The sequence below is a fragment of the Phoca vitulina genome, unplaced genomic scaffold (assembly GCF_004348235.1).
Source record: "Phoca vitulina isolate PV1807 unplaced genomic scaffold, GSC_HSeal_1.0 scaffold16, whole genome shotgun sequence".
NCBI classification, from domain to species: Eukaryota; Metazoa; Chordata; class Mammalia; order Carnivora; family Phocidae; genus Phoca; species Phoca vitulina.
In genome coordinates, this window is record NW_022589719.1 from 21,112,921 (window position 1) to 21,137,306 (window position 24,386).

Genomic DNA, 24,386 nt, shown 5'->3' on the forward strand with positions numbered 1-24,386 from the left:
TTTCAGGGCAGTCCCCTCTTCCCATCTAAATTAGGTCCTCCCTTTATCTTCTTTTCTTAACCCCTATTCTTTTCTTCTTTGTACTCATTACAATTTTTATCATATAACTAGTTGGATGTGCTTAATGTCTGCCTCTCTAGCTAGACTATTTTCACTTATTCATCATTCATTTATTCAACGAGTATTTATTGCATACCTACTAAGTGTCAGTTATTCTTAGGTGCACATCTTAGGTGAAGATACAAGAAAATGTCACTGTCCTCATGAACTTACATTCTATTGGGAAGATGGACAAAAACCAAATAATCAAACAGTTTGAAGGCATTAAGGGTTATAAGGAAAGTAAATTAGGGTAAAAAGATAAGTAGTGACAGGGCAAAGGAGAAGAGGCGATTTGGTCTACTTATGTAGGTCCATCAGAGAAAACCACTCTAAGTGGGAGAACGTGTGCACAGAAGCCCAAATAATATAAAGGAGTGAGACTTGGGAAACAGAGGGTAAGAGGTTCTGGAAAAGGAACAGGAAATAGAACTGCTCTGAGATTGGAATGAACTTGACTTATTTCAGGAACTGCAAGACATGTGGCTGGAATCAAGTGAGCACAGGAGCTGTTGATGCTGCTGGAGAGGTCGGGGAAGATAAACTAGTCTTGGAGGATTTTGTTCTTAATCTGATTTATAAAGTCCTTGAAGGGATTTGAGCAGAAGAAATGATATCTAATTTACTTAAAAAACAAACAAACAAACAACAACAACCACTCAAGTTGCTTCATGGAGAACAAACCTCAAGACAGTTTCTGGGAGACCAGTGAGGAGGCTATTGCCATATTCCAGATAAGAAATCCTTGTGATTTGGATTAGGTTGGTAGTAGCAGAAGTGGGGAGAAGTGGGCAGTCAAGATATATTTTGGAGGTAGTGTGAACAAGACTTGCTCAAGAACTGAATATGGGAATGTAATGGAAAGAAAAAAATCAAGGCTGACCCCTAGGTTTTAAACCTTAGAAAGCTGGTAAATAGTGATACTTTTAACAGATTGGAAGCAGAGAAGTGTGTGTGTGTGTGTGTGTGTGTGTTTGAGGGGGTAGAGTCTGTTTTGAACATGTTTCACTTAAGATGTTTATTTTACATCTTAATGGAGATGTTGAGTAGTTAGGTAGAGATTATGTATTTATGCACACCTCTGAGCAAAAGTTGAGCCTGGCCAGAGATATTTGGATATTTAAAACCAAGGGACTGGATAAAATCATGTAGGGAGACTGTGTAGAGAAGTAAAGAGAGCAGGGGTCTGAGCCCAAGGGCACTGGAACATATAGAGGCCAGCATTAGGAGGGGCCATCCATCGAAGGATGGGAAGGAGCAGCTGGTAAGGAAAACAGAGGCCACTCATCATTGAATGGTACAACAGGATGAGGACTAAGAATTGAGCATTGGCTCATTATTGTATATCCAATACCTACCTAGCTCAGTTTCTGGTACAGCAATATCTGTTGAATGAATGAATCTTCACTTCCATTTATTTGTCAGATGTTTATTGAGTATCTCAGGGTTCCCGGAAGTGTTCTAGGTCCTATGGATTCACAGCATAGTGTTCCCAATAATCATAAGTTCTACTGGGGGCCATAGACATACATATAAATGCAACACAAATACATATTATTAGTTTATTTATTTTTTTAAGATTTTATTTTATTTTTTAAAGATTTATTTATTTATTAGAGAGAGAGAGAGAGAGAGAGAGAGAGAGAGCGCGTGAGCGCGCGCACGCACCAGCAGGGGGAGGGGCAGAGGGAGACAGAGAATCCTTAAGCAGCCTCCCCGCTGAGCGCCCAGTCTGACGCAGGGCTCATCCCTCCACCCGAGATCACAACCTAAGCCGAAATCAAGAGTCCCCCTGAGCCATCCAGGTGCCCCTAAGATTTTATTTGTAAGTAATCTCTACATCTAATGTGGGGCTCAAACTTACAACCCTCAAGAGTCGCCCACTCTACTGACTGAGCCAGCAGGCACCCTTGTATTATTGGTTAATAGCTCTCTTCTCCTTCTTCTGCCCTATTCTAAGGAGCATGAATATCTTGAGGGGCCTTAGTTGGTGAGCAACGATGAATCGGGATATATGCATTTGGGGCTATACTGCATGTGAAGACTTTGGCTAGAGGGAGATGTTGAGACAAAGAAGTGGTGGGATTTCATTGAACTGGACAGGCAGCCTCAGCCAAGGGTATCAAATTCAATTAAAACAAAATGTGCCTGCTCAACTCACATGGCGGCATTCTGCTAGACAGTTGACAGTTTATAAAGAACAGTATCAGCCTTAGGGTTATACTTAATTATTCTGATAAGAGGGTGGAAAAAGAGTGGGGGGTTGGGCAGGGAGAGATAAGGCTCTGAAACTAAATATTATAAAATTACTACGTTAGCTTCAAGATATGTTGAACTGTTAATCCTTACAATTATTACCCTTAAATTTCTGCCTTTTAAAAAAGTCTCAAGTCTTGAATCAGCAGTCCCTACTGGCTAAGAAAAATTTTAGGTGTTTTATATAAACCCAGATCCATGCCAGAAAAGGAAACAAAAACTCTTGATGGATGAGAGAGGAAGTGTGAAGCACTCTATTGCATTACACAATCTCCCATGCTTACCTTGTGGAATTTTGCTGAGGTAGTTTTTTTTATCTCTACTAAGACCACAACTTTTGTGTCCCCTCGCACCCCACCTACCCCCACAGAAAACGTAAATTTAAACAAAGAGAGTAAAACAAAAATCTCTATTGTCCTTTAAGGTCCGGTTAAACATGGAGTCCCTTCCCCAAACTACTTATTCATCAAGCTGTGTTCCTCTATGTTCCTCTATTTCTCATTCATCTTACAGCTCTTATGCCACTGTGTATTACAGTTATTTGAGTCCATGAAGTTATTTGCCTTGAACTCCAAGACCTTGGGAGCATTGTTGTTTAATGCTCAGGGCGAGAGGGAGCATTTAGAAGGTCCACAATAAGTACATGTAACTGGAGGGAAGATGCTCCGTGGAGGAGACATAGAAATGGCAGATGCAAGCCTTTATTCGGAAAAGTTTATGGGAACAATGACAGAATATTTAACAGTGATACAGAAGTATTTAATACAGAGGTGAAAATAAAACCAAGACTCTACGCCCACTTTTTACTACCATGTTCCCATTCACTAGTGGCTTCTCGGACCCCATTCCCTCCTAGATCCCGAGCTCAAACGCGGCTGGTCTCCCTGGCCAATCGGAGCGCAGTCTCCCGCAGTCGTGAGGACCACTGCAGCCAATGAGAGACCTGGGAGATTTGGTGGGGTGAGACCTGCCGCCCTCTGGAGGAATCCTAGGGGCTTGGTGACGCGTTGGGCGGGGCTGAAGTGTGATTGGCAAGGAAGCGATCAGCCGGCTCAGAATGGAGAGAGGGCCCGGTGCGCGCGTGAGGGGACATGGGCGGGGTAGCGAAACTGGAGTCAGCCAATGGCTGACGCACTACGCACAGCGGGAACGCTAGATCACCAATGGCGGCACGGATATGGCGCCGCGGGCGGGGTTTAGACCAAAAGAGGCGCGGGGGCAGCGCCTGTTAGTGTCGTCCTCACCGTCACGGCGGGCGCCTCATCCTGGATTCATTCATTCGTTTTTCCATTCACGAAGGTAGTAAGGCCTAGTTGAAAGCCATGGAGAGCGCTTTTCCTGCCGCCGGCTTCTTATACTGGGTAGGCGCAGGCACCGTGGCCTACGTGGCCCTGCGCATCTCGTACTCGCTCTTCACGGCCCTTCGGGTCTGGGGTTTGAGTCACGAGGCAGGGGTCGGACCCAGGCTCGGAGAATGGGCAGGTGAGTGCAATCCAGCGCCGCCGGCCCCCTCGCTCTTGGGGCGGCTCGCGCAGCTCCAGGCCGGGGTCTGGCCGGTGCTGACCAAGTCCGGGCCCAGCGCCTGGCCTTCCCCTCTTCAGGTCCCCTCTCCCTCCTGAGGCTCCTGCGTCCCTCGTACCCGCCCGGCCCCTTAGCCGGCTGCTGGCTTGCCTGGACTTGTAGAGTTCTTAAATAGTAAATACGTTGTTGGCCCAACTCAGCGAGTCTGAAGTGCCACTTGGTGGGTGGTGGAGCAATCTGGCCTGAACTCCCAGGGACTTGTGTCCTTTAAGCCATAACGGGTTCATGGCCGGGAGTCCGTCACCTTGCTGCCTCCTCAGTCACACTCTGCGCACCTAGGGTCGCCCCTTGTTCAGTGTTTTCAAAACAAAGTTTTTCGATTGATTGGAATAGTGGCCCCGTGCTAAGGATGAAAGGCATTCTGTTGACTTTTTGGGGGGTGAAGATGGACGAAGAGGACATAGAATTACAGAAGTCTTTCTGCTTTTTGGAAGCTTGCCTCTGTCCAATTACTTGGATTCGGCCTAGTTCATGTAATTTAAGGTTTTTGTTTTGTTTTTAATTTCTCCTTAAACTTTTCTGGAGGCCTGATGTGTAACATTATTGCTTTTGCAAAACGGTATCTCTCCGGAAATCAGAAATACTTTGGCAGAAGGACACTTAGGAAAAAGTGTTCCCCCAAAGAGTAAGCTAAACATATGGATCTTGTTCCATTCAGTTGGAGGATTTTAAAAGTAGAAGAGAAAGGTCAGATTGGAGAAGTTGGGAAGATTACCTGCAGGGAAGTTTTGCCCTGGCTTTTTTTCTTTTTTGTTGCTTTTCTGTATTTTTCCTTTCTTTGGGCTTTTTTTTTTCATTTTAAATCAAGTGGTGTGCTGTGGTCGTTCTCTGTGATTATTTATTCTGCTATTTCATTATTGAATGTACACTTCACCAAGCATTTGATTGAATTTTGGGATGGTTAGGGTTTGTTTTCAGACTAGGCTCAACTAAGGTACACAAATAATGGAACTCCATATTCTTCACTTTATTCATTCAAAACATTTAAAGAACCTAGTAGGAAAAACCTTTTTGGGACAGCAATGTAAAGAGAACACATCTCAAGTAGGAATGGATATGTAAGAGCTCTGTCCATGATGTGAAGCAGCTGTTCACATTATAATACTTATTTTTAAAAATCACTTAGTGTTTTCTGATATTCCTTGAAAAACAAGTGAAGTGCTCAACCAGATTGTAATAAAGTTTATGATTTCACAATTGACTTGCCCAAGTTCTTGTTTGTCACATTTGGAAAACAAGCTTGTGAACTTTTGAGATAGTTACACAAGATTCCAGTGCATTAGGAAATTACATATCAAGATGAAGTTTTGTGATTTGTAAGCAAAGAGTCATGTTAATAACTTTTTTTTAAACGATCTAAAATAGACCGTAGTGTAATAACTCAGATGGTCCAAATCATCATTGAAAAGATTTGTCCCAGAGGAAGCAAAGTTGCTAAATTGAAGGAAATGTTTAAAAGATTTAGAAATGAAATTTGAACCAGAACACTGGGATGTAACAGAGGATCATAGTGTCATAAAGTGACACTGTGATTGTTAAGTTCAGTCTACCCTGGATTGTTAGAAAAATTTAAGTACTTGAGCAGAAGAAATGATCAAGTTGTTATTTGTAACATTACATATATGTGGTGACCTGGATCTTAAAATATTTTCTTTACCTCTCCAAATTCAGGGAATCTTTGAAAAACAAAATTAAGAGTACTTCATCTTAAACAGGTTCTTTGTATCATTTGGAGGGATGAACTGAAATAATTTGACAACAAAGCAGCAGAGATGACACCTGAATAATTAGAGTTAAATGTGATTAAAATTAGGTAGATAATTTGTTCAATCGAGGTTAGGATTATTAGAATTAATTTTTGTGTCTAAATAGCGCTAATAAGTTTTCTCCCCTATAAAATTGGTATCTTCATCCTGTGCAGCCTTCTTTGAATAAATGGTGGTAGCAGGCAGTTTTAGGGAGACATTTTCTACTTTCTAGTACCAACATTTAACATCTTCCTCTCCATAATCAATTAAATACTTCATGATATATTAATGTGCATTGAATTGATAATATATTTTTATTCTTGTTATTCTTAAGTCTCTTCATGTGAGTATGTTTAATTTCTCCTCAGATTTTAGAATCTGAAGGGGCGGGAGTGTGGGTCCCCATTTTTTTTTTTTTTTTGGTCTTTTCCCACAGTAACTGGTGTATTGATGAGATTTAAGTGCTTCTAAACTTAAAAACAAAAGCTTGGAAAAATAAATAAGTCATGAGGATGTAATGTACAGCATGGCAACTATAGTTAATAATACCTTGCTGAAAATTTGAAAGTTGCCGAGAGATTAAATCTTTTTTTTTTTTTTTTTTAAAGATTTTATTTATTTATTTGAGAGAGAGAGTGAGAGAGAGAAAGAGCACAAGAGGGGGGAGCGGGAGAGGGAGAAGCAGACTCCCTGCTGAGCAGGTAGCCCGATGCGGGACTCGATCCCGGGACTCCAGGATCATGACCTGAGCCGAAGGCAGTCGCTTAACCAACTGAGCCACCCAGGCGCCCTGAGAGATTAAATCTTAAAAGTTCTGGGGCGCCTGAGTGGCTCAGTCAGTTAAGCATCTGCCTTCAGCTCAGGTCATGATCCCAGGGCCCTGCGATCAAGCCCCACATCGGGCTCTCTGCTCAGCGGAGAGCCTGATTCTCCCTCTCCCTCTGCCTGCCACTCTGCCTATCTGTGCTCTCTATCTCTCTGTCGAATAAATAAATAAAATCTTAAAAAAAAAAAAATCTTAAAAGTTCTCATCACAAGAGGTGTCTGGCTGGCTCAGTCGATGGAGCATGTGACCCTTGATCTTGAGGTCATGAGTTCAAGCCCCACACTGGGCAGGAAAAATTTCACAAGAAAAAAATTCTGTAAATATGTATAGTGATGGATGTTACCTAGACTTACTGTGGTGATCATTTCACAATATATACAAATATCAAATTGTGGGGCGCCTGGGTGGCTCAGTCGGTTGGGTGGCTGCCTTCGGCTCAGGTCATGATCCCAGGGTCCTGGGATCGAGCCCCGCATCGGGCTCCCTACTCCGCGGGAAGCCTGCTTCTCCCTCTCCCACTCCCCCTGCTTGTGTTCCCTCTCTCGCCGTGTCTCTCTCTGTCAAATAAATAAAATCTTAAAAAAAACAACAAAACCAACTATCAAACCGTTACATTGTACATCTGAAACTAGTATAATGCTGTATGTCATTATATCTCAACAAAAAAAAACAAACAAAACCCCAAAAGCTTGTAAAAACATGAAAACAGGTCTGCTTTGCAATCAGTAAAAATATTTCAGACCACATATTCTTTAATCTAGTTAGGGTTTTAAGACCATGCATTACTTGGCCCATACCCTAGTTTATCTCTTTCCTGTAATCCAGAGTTAAGTCATCTCTTTTCCCTAGTTCTCTCCAGTACCATTCCCACTCAAGTGAGTTACGCCGATTTCACCAGGTCCGTGGCAGATGGGTTTTGCCAATTTTGCCTGTCATTGTTACAGGATACTTCCCGTACTTCTTAGAACAAAAAGCTCCTGTGGAACTGGAGCTTTAGTTCCTTGAAGGTCACTGTAGCGAGTAATCAGAAGAAGATTGCTAACAAAAGTGGTCAGTTTGTACTAAATAAAGGAGAGAACAGTCATTACTGTGGAGCAATGAAGAATGTAATCTGTAGGCTTTGGTTTGAGCATAGATAAATTTTGCATTTATTTGAGCAATTTCCATCATTGCCATTCATCTAAAATGATTGATATTGAAATAATGTGGAGGTGAGAGATGGAAAGGCAAGGTAAGTATACTTCTAAAGCCAAGATACTTTATAACTTTAAACCCAAGACAGCACTCTGAGCTCTTATTTTTAGTTTTTAATAGAGAGGATATTGCTCCAGGCAGCAAAGAATAAAGGATCCACTAAGCAGTTAGATTTAAAAAATAGCTTTATTGAGATATAATTTCTATACCATACAATTTACCCATTTAAAGTGTACAGTTCAAGGGGCGCCTGGGTGGCTCAGATGGTTAAGTGTCTTCCTTTGGCTCAGGTCATGATCTCCAGGTCCTCCTAGCTCAGCGGGGAGATTGCTTCTCCCTCTCCCTATCCTTCTTCCCCGGCTGTGCTCTCTTTGTCTCTGTTTCTCTCTCCTTCTCAAATGAATAAGTAAAATCTTTAAAAAAAAATTAAAGTGTACAGTTCAAGATTTTTATTATAGTTACAGGGTTGTGCAACCATTATAATATAATTTTGGAACATTTTCATCTTCCTTAAAAGAAACCCTGTACCCATTAGCTGTCACTCCCCAACCCCCACCCCCTCAAGCCCTAGTCAACTACGAATCTACTTTCAGTCTCTCTATATACATTTATATGTCTGCCTATTCTGGATATTTCCTATAAATGGTATCCTACAATGTGAAGTATTTTGTGACTGGCTTTCATTTAGCACCATGTTTCCAAGGTTCCCCACATTGTAGCTTGTTTCAGTGCTTCCTTTCTTTTTATCGCTGAATAATACTCCGTTCTGTGGAGTGAGTTTAGATTTTGCAAAGGGTCTTTACCTCTGCATTTTGCTGTCTGCACATCTATATTAGCAGATCCCTGAGATTTTGCAGCTTTGGATGCTGATGGAACTCATTTGGCCCTGTAGTATTCCAAGGTTTTCCTAATTCAGTTGACAGTGAAGACTTAGAAAGGTCACGGGGTGGTGGGCTTCTTTTGTAGAAAAGCCATTCATCAAGCTGGCTTTGCTTAGGCAAGCTTCAAGAATCAAAGGATTCTCAAAATTGGGTGTGGTGCATAATTTCTGTTTTTACTTTGGATAACTACACAGGATTGTTCTAGTTACCTCCAGTGGCTAAGGGCTGCTTGAGTAACCAGGGCCCACTGGCAGTAGGTCCCTTTCTTTAACTGGACTTTGAGGTATCACATGATTTGAGGAATTATGTATGAAATGTTAATTATTTAAATTGGCAAGCCCAGAAGTCATATTAATAACTGCCATTTATTGAATGCTTGAAGTATTCCAGGCATTTGACGTAGAGTATCTTTAATCAGTCTTTGAGCTCTGCCCTATTATCCCCAGTGTATAGAGGAAGAAACGGAGGCTTAGGTAAATGACTTCCTTTGTCTTTGGTTTCATAGCTAGTGAGTTGGCAGATGAGGATTTGAAGCCAAGTTGTCCATTCTACACTATGCATGTGCTTATGCGTTGGTGATTGGTTTATAGACTGCATGAGTACTTGGGGGTGGATTCCTTTATATCTTAGGAACATACTGCTTTATTTTATTTTTTATTTTTTAAGCTTTTATTTTTTAATTTTTAAATTATTTTTTAAAGATTTTATTTACTTGAAAGAGAGAGAGCACGACCCAGGGGAGGGGCAGAGGGAGAGGGAGAAGCAGGCTCCCCGCCGAGCAGGGAGCCCTACCAGGCCCATACCAGGACCCTGAGATCATGACCTGAGCCAAGTCAGATGTTTAAGCGTTTATTTTTCTGTAATCTCTACGCCCCAACGTGGAGCTTGAACTCACGACCGTGAGATCAAGAGTCACACGCTCTAACAAACAAGCCAGCCAGGTGCCCTGGAACATACTGCTTTTTAATCGAAGGCACACTTTCCAAATGTGCACATGCTTGGTGTTTCTGGAAGCATTGTGGACTAGGTAGCACCTGTTAGAATCAAGTAGCTTGGGATTGGTCTGAGAGAGCTGCCCTGGGGGAGCAATGAGTGAAGGGAAGGGAAGAGTAGGTGTTAGGCTCCTGAGGCTGGAAATTGGAGGGCTCTCACGAAACAGGGCCTGAGTGACTAGAGCCAGGAAGGGATGGACGGGAGGTAAAATGAGAGTGGAGGTGGGGAGAAGGAGCCAGGGAGCAGGGCTATTTAATCTATTCCAGGAACAGGGAAAACAGTTGAAGGGATTTTAAGCAGAAGGATGATGTTGTTGAGTTGCAACTCTAAAGAGAATTCCTTGTTTCTCTGACCTTCCCAACATTGTTGCATTGCCACAGAGACGGACCAATGCAAGTTATTCAGGTAATCTCAGTCCAAATTGCCTTAAAAAACCCCAAAGATCCCCAAATGCAAATTCATACTTTATGGAGTATGGGAGCGTACTTTTGTGCCGTTCCTGGTTATCATCTTTCAGAGACCATTTCTCCCTGGGGGAAAATCTAATCACTGGTGTGGGAAGTTCTACTCTTACCAAGGACTGGGTGAGAGGGTTTGTTGCATGAACCCTGAAACTGGGTTACTGCTTTCTTGAGGTCAGTCCATAAAACCGTGGTGTGGTAGTTGAGAAGCCTGCCACAAATCCCGTATCAGAGGGAACACTTTGTTTTATTTACTCACTTTGTCTAGTGAAACAAGGGCTTTACCCCATCTCTGGCAGTTCCAGGGAGACTATCCAGTTTCCGCAAAGTTATCTTTAGCACCATTAAGTGAGGTTACTTTCTATTTAAATGATGAAGCCAGTGGGGGAAGGGAAGAAAGGCTAGCAAACTTAAGATTTAGAACACTTACTCCCTCTCAAGAGTATTTTTTTTTTTTTTAAAGATTTTATTTATTTATTTGACAGAGAGAGACACAGCGAGAGAGGGAACACAAGCAGGGGGAGTGGGAGAGGGAGAAGCAGGTTTCCCGCCGAGCAGGGAGCCTGATGTGGGACTCGATCCCAGGACCCTGGGATCATGACCTGAGCCGAAGGCAGACGCTTAACGACTGAGCCACCCAGGCGCCCCCCCTCTCAAGAGTATTACATTGGTTAACAATAGTGATAATGGCTTTGGCTTTGGCTTTGGAGTCGGAGCTGCAAGGGTGAGCTTTGCTAGTGGCTAAAATGTTTGACTTTGGGCAAAGATAGTTAACCTCTGAGAATAACTTTCTTCATCTTTCGGATGGGACTTATGCTTTTCAGGAGTATTATGACAACGAAATGAGATGTAAATGAGGCTCTAGTGTAGTCCTTTGTGTGTTTTATGGGTACTAAGTAAATATTTAAGGACATTTTTTATTTGTATATATTACTCTTATTTGATGAAGAGGAATTGTTGAAACCAAGAATAATATAGTTCACTCAGCTGATAAACTATTAGGAATTTTGAAGTTATGAACAGATCACTTAATTAGTGATTACTTGAGGAAGATTTCTTGCTTTTGTGAAAAATTGACCAAGTGCTTCCCTGAAATATGGTTCCCCTTAGTGGACCTAAGATATGAAGGTTTAGGAAAATTTGGTTCTGTGCAACTTTTCAATTGAATTTGTAAAAATCTTAGAATTATCTCTGACTCTTCTTCTCTCACCCCATATACAGTCTATTAGGAAATCCCATTGTCTCTAACTTAAGAATATTTAGAATCCAGTTCCTTCTACACTCTAGTGTAAGCCACTGAAATCTCTTGCCTTGATAGAATGGCAGCCTCCTGTCTCTCTGCTTCCACATTGCTGCCCCCCGCCCCCCACCACCCCAGCTGATTCTTAAACAACAGCCAGAGTGATCCTTGAAAAGCTCAAGTTGGATCATGTGATCCTCTGCCCAGATCCCTCCAGTGGCTTCTCATCCTATTCGTATTAAAAACCAGAATTCTTTTCTGTGGTTGACAAGGCTTTCAACCACCTGCCCCCTGCCTTCTTTTACCTCTGACCTCATCTCTGCCCAGTTTTCCTCTCTCTCTCTCCCTCCCTCCCAGTCATTTTCACTTCTGCTTGAACATGCTTCCTTGAACTCACTTCCTAGAACTCACTTCCTAGGACATGCTCGACACTGCTGCCTTGGAGCCTTTGGTTATTCCCCCTTCCTAGAATGCGCCAGGGGTGGGGTGTTTTGCTTTGGTTTTGCATTTTTTTCTTTTGTTTTGTGAAACATGTACACCTTTTTTCTTTTTTGTTTTAAAATTTCAAGTGACGCACACCTAAAAAACGAGATTGAAATTAAACCAAGGCTGGTTAGGGGCACCTGGGTCACGCAGCCGGTTAAGCATCTGCCTTTGGCTGAGGTCATAGTCTCAGGGTCCTGGGATTGAGCCCCATGTTGGGCCCTCTGCTCAGTGGGGAGTCTGCTTCTCCCTCTCACTCTCCCCCGTGCGCGTGCACTCTCTCAAATGAATAAATAAAATCTTAAAAAAAAAAAAACTTAAAAAAATGAAAAAAAATAAACCAAGGCTGGTTAGATAAAGACTGGTTACAGAATTAGTATATTAGAGCAGGGTCAGGATAACAGTTTGAAAGTGTGAAATGTAGTGAGATCAAAAAGATGTCCTTGAGTAGCACTGGTAATAAGGTACCCTTTCTTCATCTGTGGTTTTAGGAAATTGTTACAGGAAACCAACCACTCTGCCACATTTAATAAACATTTAAATATTAATAGAATTTTGGTAATATATAGATTATTTATCTCCAAATCCTTACAAAATTCTTGGAAATAGATTTTCTTTTATTAAGAATGACTTTTCCAATTAAAATTTCAGCAAAACCTTGCTAACTGGTAAGGTTGAGTGAATTAGTGAAAAAATAAATAAATTCTAGGATCTGTTGACCAGAATATAGTTTGGTTATTTTATTTTGTTTTGTTTTAAAGATTTTATTTATTTATTTGACAGAGAGAGATAGCGAGAGCAGGAACACAAGCAGGGGGAGTGGGAGAGGGAGAGGGAGAAGCAGGCCTCCTGCTTAGCAGGGAGCCCGATGCGGGGCTCAATCCCAGGACCCTGGGATCATGACCTGAGCCAAAGGCAGACGTTTAACGATTGAGCCACCCAGGCGCCCCTAGTTTGGTTATTTTGAAGGCCTGATAAAACATGCCCATGCCTTCTAAACCTTCAGACTTTTTGAATTTTTAGAGACATTGAACCAAATTCCCTGGAAAATCTCTTGCGTGGGAAAGCCATTGACTGGTAAATATATATGGCCAATAACTTCTAGAAAGTTAACCACAGAGTGCTGGATATATAGTTTATTTGCCTCATGGAAAGAAATGCATACAACGGTTGGTTGATAATTTTTACAAAACTTTAGTCATTTTGTGAGAAACTTCAGAAAATTGAAATGTCATTAGGAAGCAGAAGAGAACGTGATGGAGTAAAGAAACCACAAGGGCTGTTGGTGACCATCTCAGTCAGACTATTAGGGAAATATGCTGCAAGATCATGCATCCAGTTAGAGAATGGCCAGGCAAGCCCGGTCAGTGGCAAAGGGCAGAGAATGGTGGATGCCTCTGGGGTAGACTGAGTAAAAGCAGTGGTGGGAGTGATGAGCATCAGGCTCTGACATAGAGGAGAAGAGATTTGTCAGGGTGATCAGTGGTACCAACGAGGATGCCGGCAGAGCTAGACTTCAGTATGTATCTCTGCAACTGGCATGGGGCAAAAACAGCCCTCCCTGTACAAGAGCCTGACGTCTAGAAGAAATGACATGCACCTCTAGTCATCGAGGGCACCATTATGCCGTGCTCTCAGTACACCCCTTCATAGATGTTAAGACTGGGGGAACTTTTTCATTGTATACAGTGGTATAAGTTAAGTGAGTTGATCCAACATCTCTTACCTACTGTCTCAGCTGTGCTCATCCCCCAACTACAGATTATGTTGATGACACTGAATTGCCAAGGAAATACTGTATGGTTTTAGTATGTGTTCCTCAAGGTGGCCAGGAAAGGCTACAGTATCTTTTAGAAGTTTAAATGCCAGTTTTAGTGCTCCCTTAACATTTCTAGTATGTAGAAAAGTCATCTCCAGATTGGTTTTACTGTAATGACTGGCATTAACTGCTCACGACCGAGCTAACTCCGGTAGAAATATTGCCAAGCTTGCTTTAATGATAGCTGAGCCTCCAGACTTGTCACATAAACAGAGCTGATACAGTAAACAGGTTTTCCTAATCTTGCACATTCAGTCTAATAAATTTGCCAGGGAACAGGGAGCTGCTGCTTATCTGTGTTTTCCAATACCTCTCATTGCCTGTCATGTGAAAGGAGGTGATGATCTCTTTATAGATAATGTGAAGGAAAAAAAAACCCCAGAAACACAGTAGGTTAGACAATGGTGTTCACAGACTCTGAATTAGAGGAGGCTGAATTAATGAAATTTTCCTGTAATGACATCTTAATTTGCAAAGTGATTTTGCAAGCGTCCTCAAATGATCTCCACAACAACCTGTAAAGCAAGTTAGGGTTGGTTTTGTTATTTCTACATAATACGCCAGGATCAGAGGGAGGTACGGTGACTCGTGGGAGGGTTACAGCCAGTGGCAGAAGAAATTGAATTTAGGTTTTCGGATGCCAGGCTCCATGTTCTTTCCACTTTCCTGCCAAAATTCCTGATAACAATGATTTTTAAGGCAGTTTGGAATACCCGTACAAGAGCTAGTTGGAGGAAGTTGGAGACTTCCTCAAATGTTGCCTGGAAGTGAAAGGTCTGTTTATGCCATGGCGATATCCAAACGCACGTGGATCATAAAAATAACTGCATGTGCTTGTTAAAAATACAGAGTCTAGGGCTTCACCATAGACCTACTAAATCAAAATCTCTAAGAAAAGGACGTGGACAAATGTATTTTTAACAAATTAGATGATTCTTAAGATAACGCTTTTTGGGAAATACCGGACTATTGCCAAGCTAGCCCTAGAAGAAGACAGTGGACTTAATGTGTGCAGACTTTTTAGCTGGATGTCTGTTCTTGGTACTAGGGCTTGATTTATAATAGTATTAAAACTCCCAGTGATTTCTGTACTAAATATTTACTTATAATTTTGACAGTGAAATAGAGATTCTATTTTAGGCTAGTTCTGTTTTTCTGCATTTGAAATGGATTAGGGGGAAAAAAACCCCCAACCACTGGGAACTTAAGTGTGTTGCTATACAATGAGAACCACAAGCAGCACATCCAGTATTTCCCAGTCTTTACTAATTGGAGATTTGGGGTGAGAGTAGGGTCTCAATAAGAGTGATTTTTTTGGTAGATGCAAATAATAGAAGCTTTAATTTAAGTAGGACCATAGAAGGATAGCTGAAGACTTTGGAAGCTTAACTAGAAAGAATTGAATATTTTCTTATTTTCTGTTTGTGATACTATTTTTTTGGTGGCTTCATTTTTTTTTTTTTTTTTTTAGTTTGTTACATTTAGAGGAAAGAAAGCTTTAAGTCTGTCTCCTTTCTTTATGAGTGGATTTAAAAAAAATTATATTTATTGTGAAATTAATGTGATACATACTGATGATTTTTTTTTATAAAGATTTTATTTATTTATTTGAGAGAAAGAGAGTGAGTGAGCGAGCACAAGCGGGGGAGGGGCAGAAGGAGAGGGAGAAGCAGACTCCCCACCAATCAGGGAGCCCAATGCAGGCCCCATCCTGATCCCAGGAGTCTGGGATTATGAGCCAAAGGCAGATGCTTAATGGACTGAGGCACCCAGGCACCCCCATCCTGATAATTCTTAAAGGGCCCAGAAACTAGAGAAAATGTTCTAATTATTATTTTTTTTTTTTTAAATGTTAAGTCCTCCAAATAATGAAGAAAGAAAATGGTCCTAGGTTTAATCAGAAGAATTTTCCCTTTTAGTTGACTATGTGCTGTACTCAGTACCGAGTATGGGAATATAGTGGTAAGCAAGAAAGCCGTAGCCTCTGCCTCCATTGGTCTAGCAGAGGTCACAGATCATTATATAAGCAGCTCCAGAAAGTGTACTGGGGGCACTAATCTAGATCAGGGGCTTAAAGAAGGTTTTCTAGAAGAAATAACATTTAATCCAAAGTATGGAAGAAAAAGAGTAGAGGGAAAAAGATGATGATGTTAATAATGGTAATAAGATGTAATATTCATAAAAAAGCTAACCATGTACCAGATACTTTTTCTAAATACCTCAGTGAATTTACTTAATCCTCACATAATCCAATAAGATAGGTCCTGTTAATATCCCCATTTTACTGAAAGAAAGCTAAGTTAATAGGGCAAACGATTTGATCAAAGTCACATAGCTAGTAAGTGTAGGAGGACCTAGGATTTGAACTCTGTCTCCTGAACTTCTTGTTAACCACTCTGCAAATTACACTGATGAATTAAAGATGAGCAGATGAGGGGAGTTGGAGGACAGGGGAGTACTTCGAGTAGAGGGACTGAACATTTCTGCTGAGAGTCCAGGAGGAGAGAAGCAAGAGGTAAGGCTGGAGAAGTGGGGGTTGGGGTGTGTGGGCAGGTAGTCATAAAGGACCTTGAGGCTCTGGTGAGGGTTTTATTTATCCTAAGCGCAGTGGGAAGTCATTGAAGGATTTTAAGCAGTTGAGTGTAGTGATCAAATTTATATTTTGGACAACTGAGATTTTGGAGAATGGATGTGAAGGGAGCAACTTAGGAGATAGATCAGCAGGAGACTGGTGGTGGTGGCAGCAGTGGTGGTAAGCCAGGCATTGGGTGATGGTGGTGTGGTTTGTGTCAAGATAATGGGGGGGCAGGGACTGAGGATGGGAGTCAGACGAGAGAGAGGAGGTTCAAGTTGTGAGCCTTTGTCATAAATAGTTCAAGAAGGACTGCGGTATGTCTGGACTCTGGGCAGCTGATGACACTAGTCACTGACGTTGGAAACACAGAGAAGGAGTAGGCTGTGGGAGGGAAACAATGAGGTTGATCCACAGGTTCTGTGTGGATGTCAGGCAGTCTTTCAAGAGATTAGCACCAGACTGAGTCTAATAATCTAAGTTCTTTACCGAAGTCCTTTGGTTCAGCAGTCATTTATAGTTGTCATAAGGTATGTGCTATAGGAAAGTTTGGAGCCTCAGCATGTAATATTTTAGGAAAGGGACAACAGTATTTTTGAATGGTTTGAATGGAGTGTATCCCATATAGCACTTTGTGCCTTAGTTCGATAAATGTTTGCTGTTTCCTTTTAGGCAGAAAAGCAGGGAAGTATGGTGGAAAGTATATAGAACTTATCAGAAGACCTGAGTTCATATTCTGCCTTCTCACTTTGACACTTATTAGCTGTGGAATCTTTGGTCATCCACTCTGTTTATTTCACCTTTCAAATATGTCTAAAGGTGCCCATTCTATCTTCAGAGATGTTAAGAGTCTCTGAATCCTCTTTGTAGACAGTACAAAGCATTTTACACATTATTAGACATTGGGCCTTTTTTCTCTTTCCATTTTCAATTAGAAATCTAGAAATAGAATTGCCCCAGGAGTTGATTAAATTGTTTATGTGAGGTTCAAATTGCTTCAGAGATTTATTTTGAGATCTGTTACCACTTTGTCGTGATCAACACCTGAGTCTCCTCTGATGTGATTATCTAATATATGTCAATTTTAGAATGTACTTAAAACAAAAATTTTTTACAACTTTGTGAATGTAAGCTGGGTTTCTGTATTTTTTTTTTTTTAAGATTTTATTTATTTATTTGACACAGAGACAGCAAGGGAGGGAACACAAGCAGGGGGAGTGGGAGAGGGAGAAGCAGGCTTCCTGCAAGCAGGGGGAGTGGAGGGAGAAGCAGGCATCCTGCAAAGCAGGGAGCCCAATGCGGGCCTTGATCCCAGGACCCTGGAATCATGACCCGAGCCAAAGGCAGACGCTTAACGACTGAGCCATCCAGGCGCCCCTGGTTTTCTGTATTAAAAGTGAAACTAGGGCGCCTGGGTGGCTCAGTTGGTTAAGCGACTGCCTTCGGCTCAGGTATGATCCTGGAGTCCCAGGATCGAGTCCCGCCTCGGGCTCCCTGCTCAGCGGGGAGACTGCTTCTCCCTCTGACCCTCCCTCCTCTCATGTGCTCTCTCTCTCTCACTCTCTCTCTCTCTCTCAAATAAATAAATAAAATCTTAAAAAAAAAAATGAAACTAATTTAACCACAAATTGTGCTAGTTTTAAAGAAGTACCTTAAACTTTAACTTTATTTTTAATATATACCAAAGCTATAGTTAGGTATAGTGAATTAACGATATCGTTAAAATATTGGTAGCAAAGTGTTATTTCAACTGTGATATAATTGGAAGACTTTCAAACCTGACATAACTGTTTAAAGTCCCATTATTGTATTACAAGCATTATTATAAAAGGTGATTATAAGTTCCCATCATTTCTTACTCAATACCTCACTGTTCCTGTCTCAGGCTTAAAGATATTTAGAGAGTTCTTTTTTCTTTAGTGAAAGGTTTTCTGTTCTCGTCTTTATTTCAGCTAGATTCTTATGAATTATAAGGTTGATGACAAAGCAGTACCTTTTAGATCTCAATAGCAAAGGTATTATCTTGGAAATGAGGGAATATTTTCTAGAATGTACTTGAAATCTAATTTTTTAAAATTTAGCAACGTTTAAAACTATATGTAAAACCCAAATCTTTTAATAATATTTGCTTCAAAATACATTACTTCTTTGAAATTCATGAGTTAATATTTTTTGACTATTTATTTGTTAATATTACTGCAGCTGGAAACATTTGCTTTTCTCTCCTTTTGCATTCCTGTCTTGGGGTTGTCCCAGAAGCAGATGTTGAGGGACAGGGATCCAGGTGCAGTCAGTTTATTTGGAAGGTGATCCCAAGAAACAGCGGTAGGGAGTGAGACAGGGAAGGGAACACAGCCGGTCAGCCGGTAGAGGGGCGTTATCAAGCACCGTGGTGAACTAGAACCTGATCCCGCCGCAGAACTTTAGAGCTAGTGCAGAGCACAAGTTTCAGAGTTATCTCACCTGCAGGTCCAGGAAGCTCAGATATTTATACACCAACGGCCATTAGTCACTGGTTGAGGGCTCTTGGTGGGGAGGAACATTAATTTGATAGAATTTCTGTCCACCGTGCACTTGGCTGTTGCTGGCTTCAGCCACCAAAATCCTTGGGGAAAGACATGCCTTTGAAATGTGCACTCCAGTGGTATTGCCAGAGTGGAGAGGGGGCACCAGCTTAGCCGTATTTCCCATCACAATACTTGTGCTTGGTCTCTTTTTCTTTAAACAAAACAAAATAAGCTGAAGTAAAAGAGAGAAGGAGCTAAGTCCTGGAAATAATAAAAGACATATAGTAGATTTGAGGCAGTTGGGGGGTGGTGGAGGTTCTGCCACATCTCAGGGTTGAAGTATTGGCCTATTTTCAGTATTTTAACATTAAAAAAATACAGGTGACTGAATAAATATTGAATGGACCTTATGAGTTTATGTTTGTGTTACAGTATGAGTTCATCTTTTCCTCCTCATAATTTAATTCTGATCTACCGAATGGGAGATGATTTCCATGTGGTCAGTAGAGAGTGAGTACAGCATTTGGGGAGGTTGGCAGTTGTGGTTGGTTGCTTGTTGAAGGAATCCCAATTTTGTATAAGTACTGACGACCATATACCTCAGGGGAGGTTGGCTCCCTCCTCACCCCCAGGGGCCCAGTCTTGGGTAGTTTAAGCTTCTTGTGATGATTCTTTTCCCCCTGCTGGAGGTTGGTTTAGGAATGGGCATGTATCACAGTTCCTGGCCAGGGAGACATGAGAGGTGATCTGCTAGAGGGAGGGCTTCTGAGAAGCCTTTCCTCCTCAGTAAAAAGAAGCAGAAGGAAAAGTGTTAGGTGAGGATGTGATGGCCTGCAGCCATCTTGGGACCAGTGGGTACGAACTGGGGAAAGAACCAACACACCGAGGACTGCAGAACAGAGAGATGGAAAGCACCTGGTGCTTGATGCTGTCCCTGAGCTTCTGAATGCACTTCCTGTGGAGGTGCCTTATACTTCTGTTACTTTGAGATAATAAATCCCATCTTTCTTAAAGCTGTTTCTGTTACGTGCAGCTGAAAGCATCCCAACCTATACATTCAATAGAAAAGGAGGGAAATTTCTTGTTTTGAATAACAATTTATAGTTAAAATCCTGTAGATTTGGGTGAATGTAATTTGTTGCTGTTCATTTTCTTTTGAGTATGGTTGACGCTGTTGCTGTTCATTCAGAAACTGAAATGGATGAAAGGAGGCCAGCTTTGGTATGATTGCAGATCTCATTAAGTAAAATTTCATTCCTGATTATGCCGGTCATTGAATATTGGGCTTTTATTTTTATTTGCTTATTTGTTGCAAAGATATTTATTTGAGAGAGTGTGTGTACAAGATTGGGGAGGGGCAGAGGGAGAGAGAGAGAATCCTCAAGCAGGCTCCTTGCTGAGTGTGGAGCCTGATGCAGGGCTCCATCCCAGACCCCGAGATCATGACCTGACCCAAAACCAAGAGTCGGATGCTTAACCAGCTGAGCCACCCAGGCGCCTCTGAGTATTGGGCTTTTAAATTATTTTAGTGCCTAGGTCTACAGTTTATAAATCCCAAGAGAATAGGTGTGTAAGGATTGTCTTATTGCCAATACTTTTTGAGAACTGTTACCAAATGATTCAGGAATATTGGGTTTTCAGTTAATCTGAAGTAAATTCTTAGTATAGTCTACTTCAAGTTAAAGTAACTATTTATTTTTAGGGAGTACCTGATAATCTGGGGACCTTGACCCAATGTAGTTTGATGGAATAAGAAAAAGGCTAGGACTAGGTATGAAGAGGTGAAGGTGGTGTGGGCATGTGTACGTGTGGGTCTGTGTCTGGTACTATCCTGAGTACATATTTCTCTCTACTCCATTCCAAAGCCAATAAGAAGTCAATAGTGTTCATTATTATGGTGATAAATTTTTAGCTCCACCATTTCCCCATATTAATATATTATTAAATAAAAAATTATGAAATCTGTTTCAGATACTCCTGGTTTGGGAAGATAGTAAAATTAGAGATTCAGTGTTATTTAAATTCCCTTATTTTTAAAGTCCAAATGGTGGGGGAAATGTGCCATCTGGATCACTGGAAAGCTGGAGCAAAGATATATGGAACTTGGGGACATGGACTCTGCTTTGTGTACCAAGTGGGGATATGGCCTTACTGATGCTGAGTTTGTTACAAGAACCAGGAGAGCATGTGTGTGTATGAATATTGATTTAAAAAGAATGTAAAGATTGTTTATCTTGAATACCAGTAATGCAGTGTCCAAGTCTAAAAGGACTGTAGTGCAATAAGAAATCAAGCTTCTCAGTTCTGTCAGGACGGATTTGCTGTGTACTTGGCCGTGTACAATCAAAAGAAGCTATACTTCTTTGTGTGGTACTGTCCCTCCTGGTAAGACAGATTTGCCCTGTGAATGAAGGTGTGTGTGCAAGTGTGTGTATGTGTGTTCTGTGTGTGTTCTTTTCCTGCCTTCCTTTTTTATATACAAAATGCTCATTGGCCTTGGAAAGATGACTATTCTTGTATTTGAGGAACTAGTCTTATTTAAGGTAAGGTATTGTTGATTAATAAAAGAATTTGATTCTTTGATAATGGACAGCTCTTTTGTTACATTTTTATATTACTATCATTTCTGTCCCTTATTGGTATTTGTACCTCATGTTGGGCATGTGACCTATATTGTGAAGGATAAGATCATCAGCGAGATTGTATCCTCTATTCTTGAGCTCTTTCAATACTCCATAATTATCTTTTCATGTATGACTATTTGATCACCTTTGCTGTGTCAGATACTTTGCAGTGTGCTGGGGGTATAGCAGTGAACAAAATGGGCAAAGCTTGGCTCTCATGGAGCCTGCATATGAATAGGGGAAGATGGACAATAAGCAAACAAGTATTTGGTAAGTCTGTGTTGGTGAGATGCACTAAGAAGAAAAATGAAGCAAGGTAGATAATAGACAATAACTGAGGAGGATGGAGGGAAGTTTGTATTCTGCTAATTTACATAAGATCATTAGGCAAGATTTTCCCATTAAGGTGACATTTGAACTCAGACCTGAGTGGAATTTTCTCTCTTCACTCCAGCCATACTGGCCTCCTTGCTGTTCCTTGTGCATCTACAGCACAAACTTTGTACTAACTTATCCCTCTGCCTAGAATACTCTTATGAGTAGCGATGATTTAAATAAATAGGGAGAAGGATTGGGAGCGATCAATTGTGTTATCAGGCACACGGAATTCCTTCTCTTAGAATGGCAGAGGTGGGTCTGGCTGCTACTGAATTATGTTGAAGACCCTAGCTGGGACTTTTGGGTTTTTTTAGTAAATCACTTTTAAGATAACAATTTGTTTAAAAATACATGATATTTAGATGGTGTTTTTTTTTTTAAAGATTTATTTATTTGAGAGAGTGCATGTGTGTGGGTGGGGGGAGGGCAGAGGGAGAGGGAGAGAGAGAATCTCCAGCAGACCCCCGCTGAGCGAGGAGCCTGATGACCCCTGAGATCATGACCCGAGCGGAAATCAAGAGTCAGATGCTTAACTGACTGAGCCACCCGGGTGCCCCTGGGCGACCCTCAAAAGCAATTTTAAAACAACAAAAGACCGAAGTTTTATAAGTTCCTCTGAAAACTGTACATTTATTGACTTTATCTAGAAGTGCAGTATTTACATGTCTCTTTACTAATCTTTTTGCTAAATATATTGAAACTATTTTGCACTACGCCCTTAGGATTGCTTAGGTTTATAAAGAAAAGGGAGCTGTGAATGAACTGCCAAATAACATCGCCTATTGGCTTATCTCTAAAATGATAATGCAAACGTAGAAAATAAAAACAAGTATTTTTGCCAAGCGTATGATTTATGTCATAGCAAAAGAACTGAGTGATTTAACACTGCATTTTCATGAGGATGCCTTGTTGAAACTCTAGTAGCTGTGTATACTCTTTTTTTTTTTTTTAAGATTTTATTTATTTATTTGACAGAAAGAGAGCACAAGTAGGCAGAGTGGCAGGCAGAGAGAGAGGGAGAAGCAGGCTCCCCGCAGAGCAGGGAGCCCGACGCGGGGCTCGATCCCAGGACCCTGGGATCATGACCTGAGCCGAAGACAGACGCTTAACGACTGAGCCCCCCCGGCGCCTCAGCTGTGTATAACTCTTGTTGAAGGGGACAATTTCTGTTTGTGTTTATTCTTCAGGTTATTCTGTACCTAGAGTCGTTCATTTCCACTTTTTAAAAAATCATTCTTTACTTTCCATCTTATTTTTTAAGGATACTTTATAGATAGTGGTGTTTAGAACAAAGTTTTTTGTTTTTCTTGTTTTTGTCTTAGCTGTTAGCCAATTAGTGGTTATCTTTTATAATGGTTTTCAAGGAGAACAGAGAAATGAAATTCAGATATATTACCGAAAGATCCTTTCTGATAGCAGCTTTAACCTCTTCTCACCTGTACTTTTTCTGGAACTGTAGAACAGACCAAATTAGGTTTCACCAAATTTTCTTTTAGCTAACTGTGCCCTCCAGTGGAGAAAACACAGGGCAGTGAAGTAGCCCAAGTAATAAAAGCAGCAGGGAGGAGAGGATGTAACGCATCCAGGTAAGATCCGAGCCGCATAACTATTTTCTACACAAAAGAGGTTGTTTTCACTCATCACAAGCAAGGATATTATGCATGAGTACTCCGTGAGTTTGTTGAAGATCCAAAGAGGGGTTTATTAGCAGTGCTTTGACATAATTGCCTTTCACAGAGTAGCTGATTCAGTGCATTGCTGTGTTTTGTACCCTCCATAATGACGTATTCAGTTTATGAAACATTCGGCAAGTCTAGTAAGAGTTGAGAGTCGGGAGTAATTGAATTTTTTGCCCCTTACAGTGAACTCAGATGATGACTTTTTATTTTTATTTTCTTTAATTTTTAAGGACAAAAAATACCCCAAATTAATTTAGTGGATATAAATAAGAAACATTTTGCTGCAGCACCTATGTATGATCATAGCACTCAGAAAATTGTGAATTGACCGCTACTCTCCTCTTTTCTAAATAGAAAGGGCTGCTCTCCTGTGCCGTGACTCCTGGCCTGAATTTGGCCTCTTGGTGTCTGTGGGAATGGTGACTGCACATGCCTGAGCCACTGAGAGCACCGCAGCGGCTCATGCTCGGAACGCGGGCTGGTACACGTGCGGGGCTGGGCTGGCCATTGGAACCAGACTTAGGGGGTGCTGGATTTTGCTGCATGATGATGTGCACATTGTGCCTGCAGGCTTGCCCTGTTTCTGCCAGGGGAAGGAAGGGAGAACCAGATTACTTAGTTGAAGCAGAAACAGAAAAGATTTGATAGTAGTTTGGTGTTCAGTGCAAATTGGAGGTATGCTGCACTGAAATAATTTAGTGAGTAATATCTGAGAAATAGAAAAACACAGGCTTTCTTTTTCTTGACTCTTACAAAACTTGAGCCAATTGTCCTTACAATGAATTGTCATTTGAATTTTTTAATATGTCCAAGAAATAGAAGCCTCCTTTATCTTAAGTGGCTATGTATTAAATAGACCTTTTTACATTTAGAGTGATTCTTAAAATTTAGGCATACGGAGGACAATTAGAAATAAAAATACCTGATTAAAAACCTTAAATTTATAATCTTTTAAGCAAGGATCTTCGCATAGTAAAGTTTAAAAGGCATAGTGTTTTTCATTTGAACTGTCTTACAGAACAACATAAATTTCTTAAAGAGATAC

The 24,386-nt window shown here is 41.1% G+C and overlaps 1 protein-coding gene across 1 annotated transcript in view; it reads left to right on the forward strand.

Annotated features, from left to right (window-relative positions):
• Positions 1-3,538: 3,538 nt before the first annotated feature.
• HSD17B12 (hydroxysteroid 17-beta dehydrogenase 12) overlaps positions 3,539-24,386 on the forward strand; it is a 156,439-nt gene continuing 135,591 nt past the window's right edge. Inside the window, exon 1 of the mRNA XM_032413947.1 lies at positions 3,539-3,837. Coding sequence (XP_032269838.1) covers positions 3,678-3,837 — 160 coding nt within the window. The 5' untranslated portion in view covers positions 3,539-3,677. The remainder of the gene's footprint in view (positions 3,838-24,386) is intronic.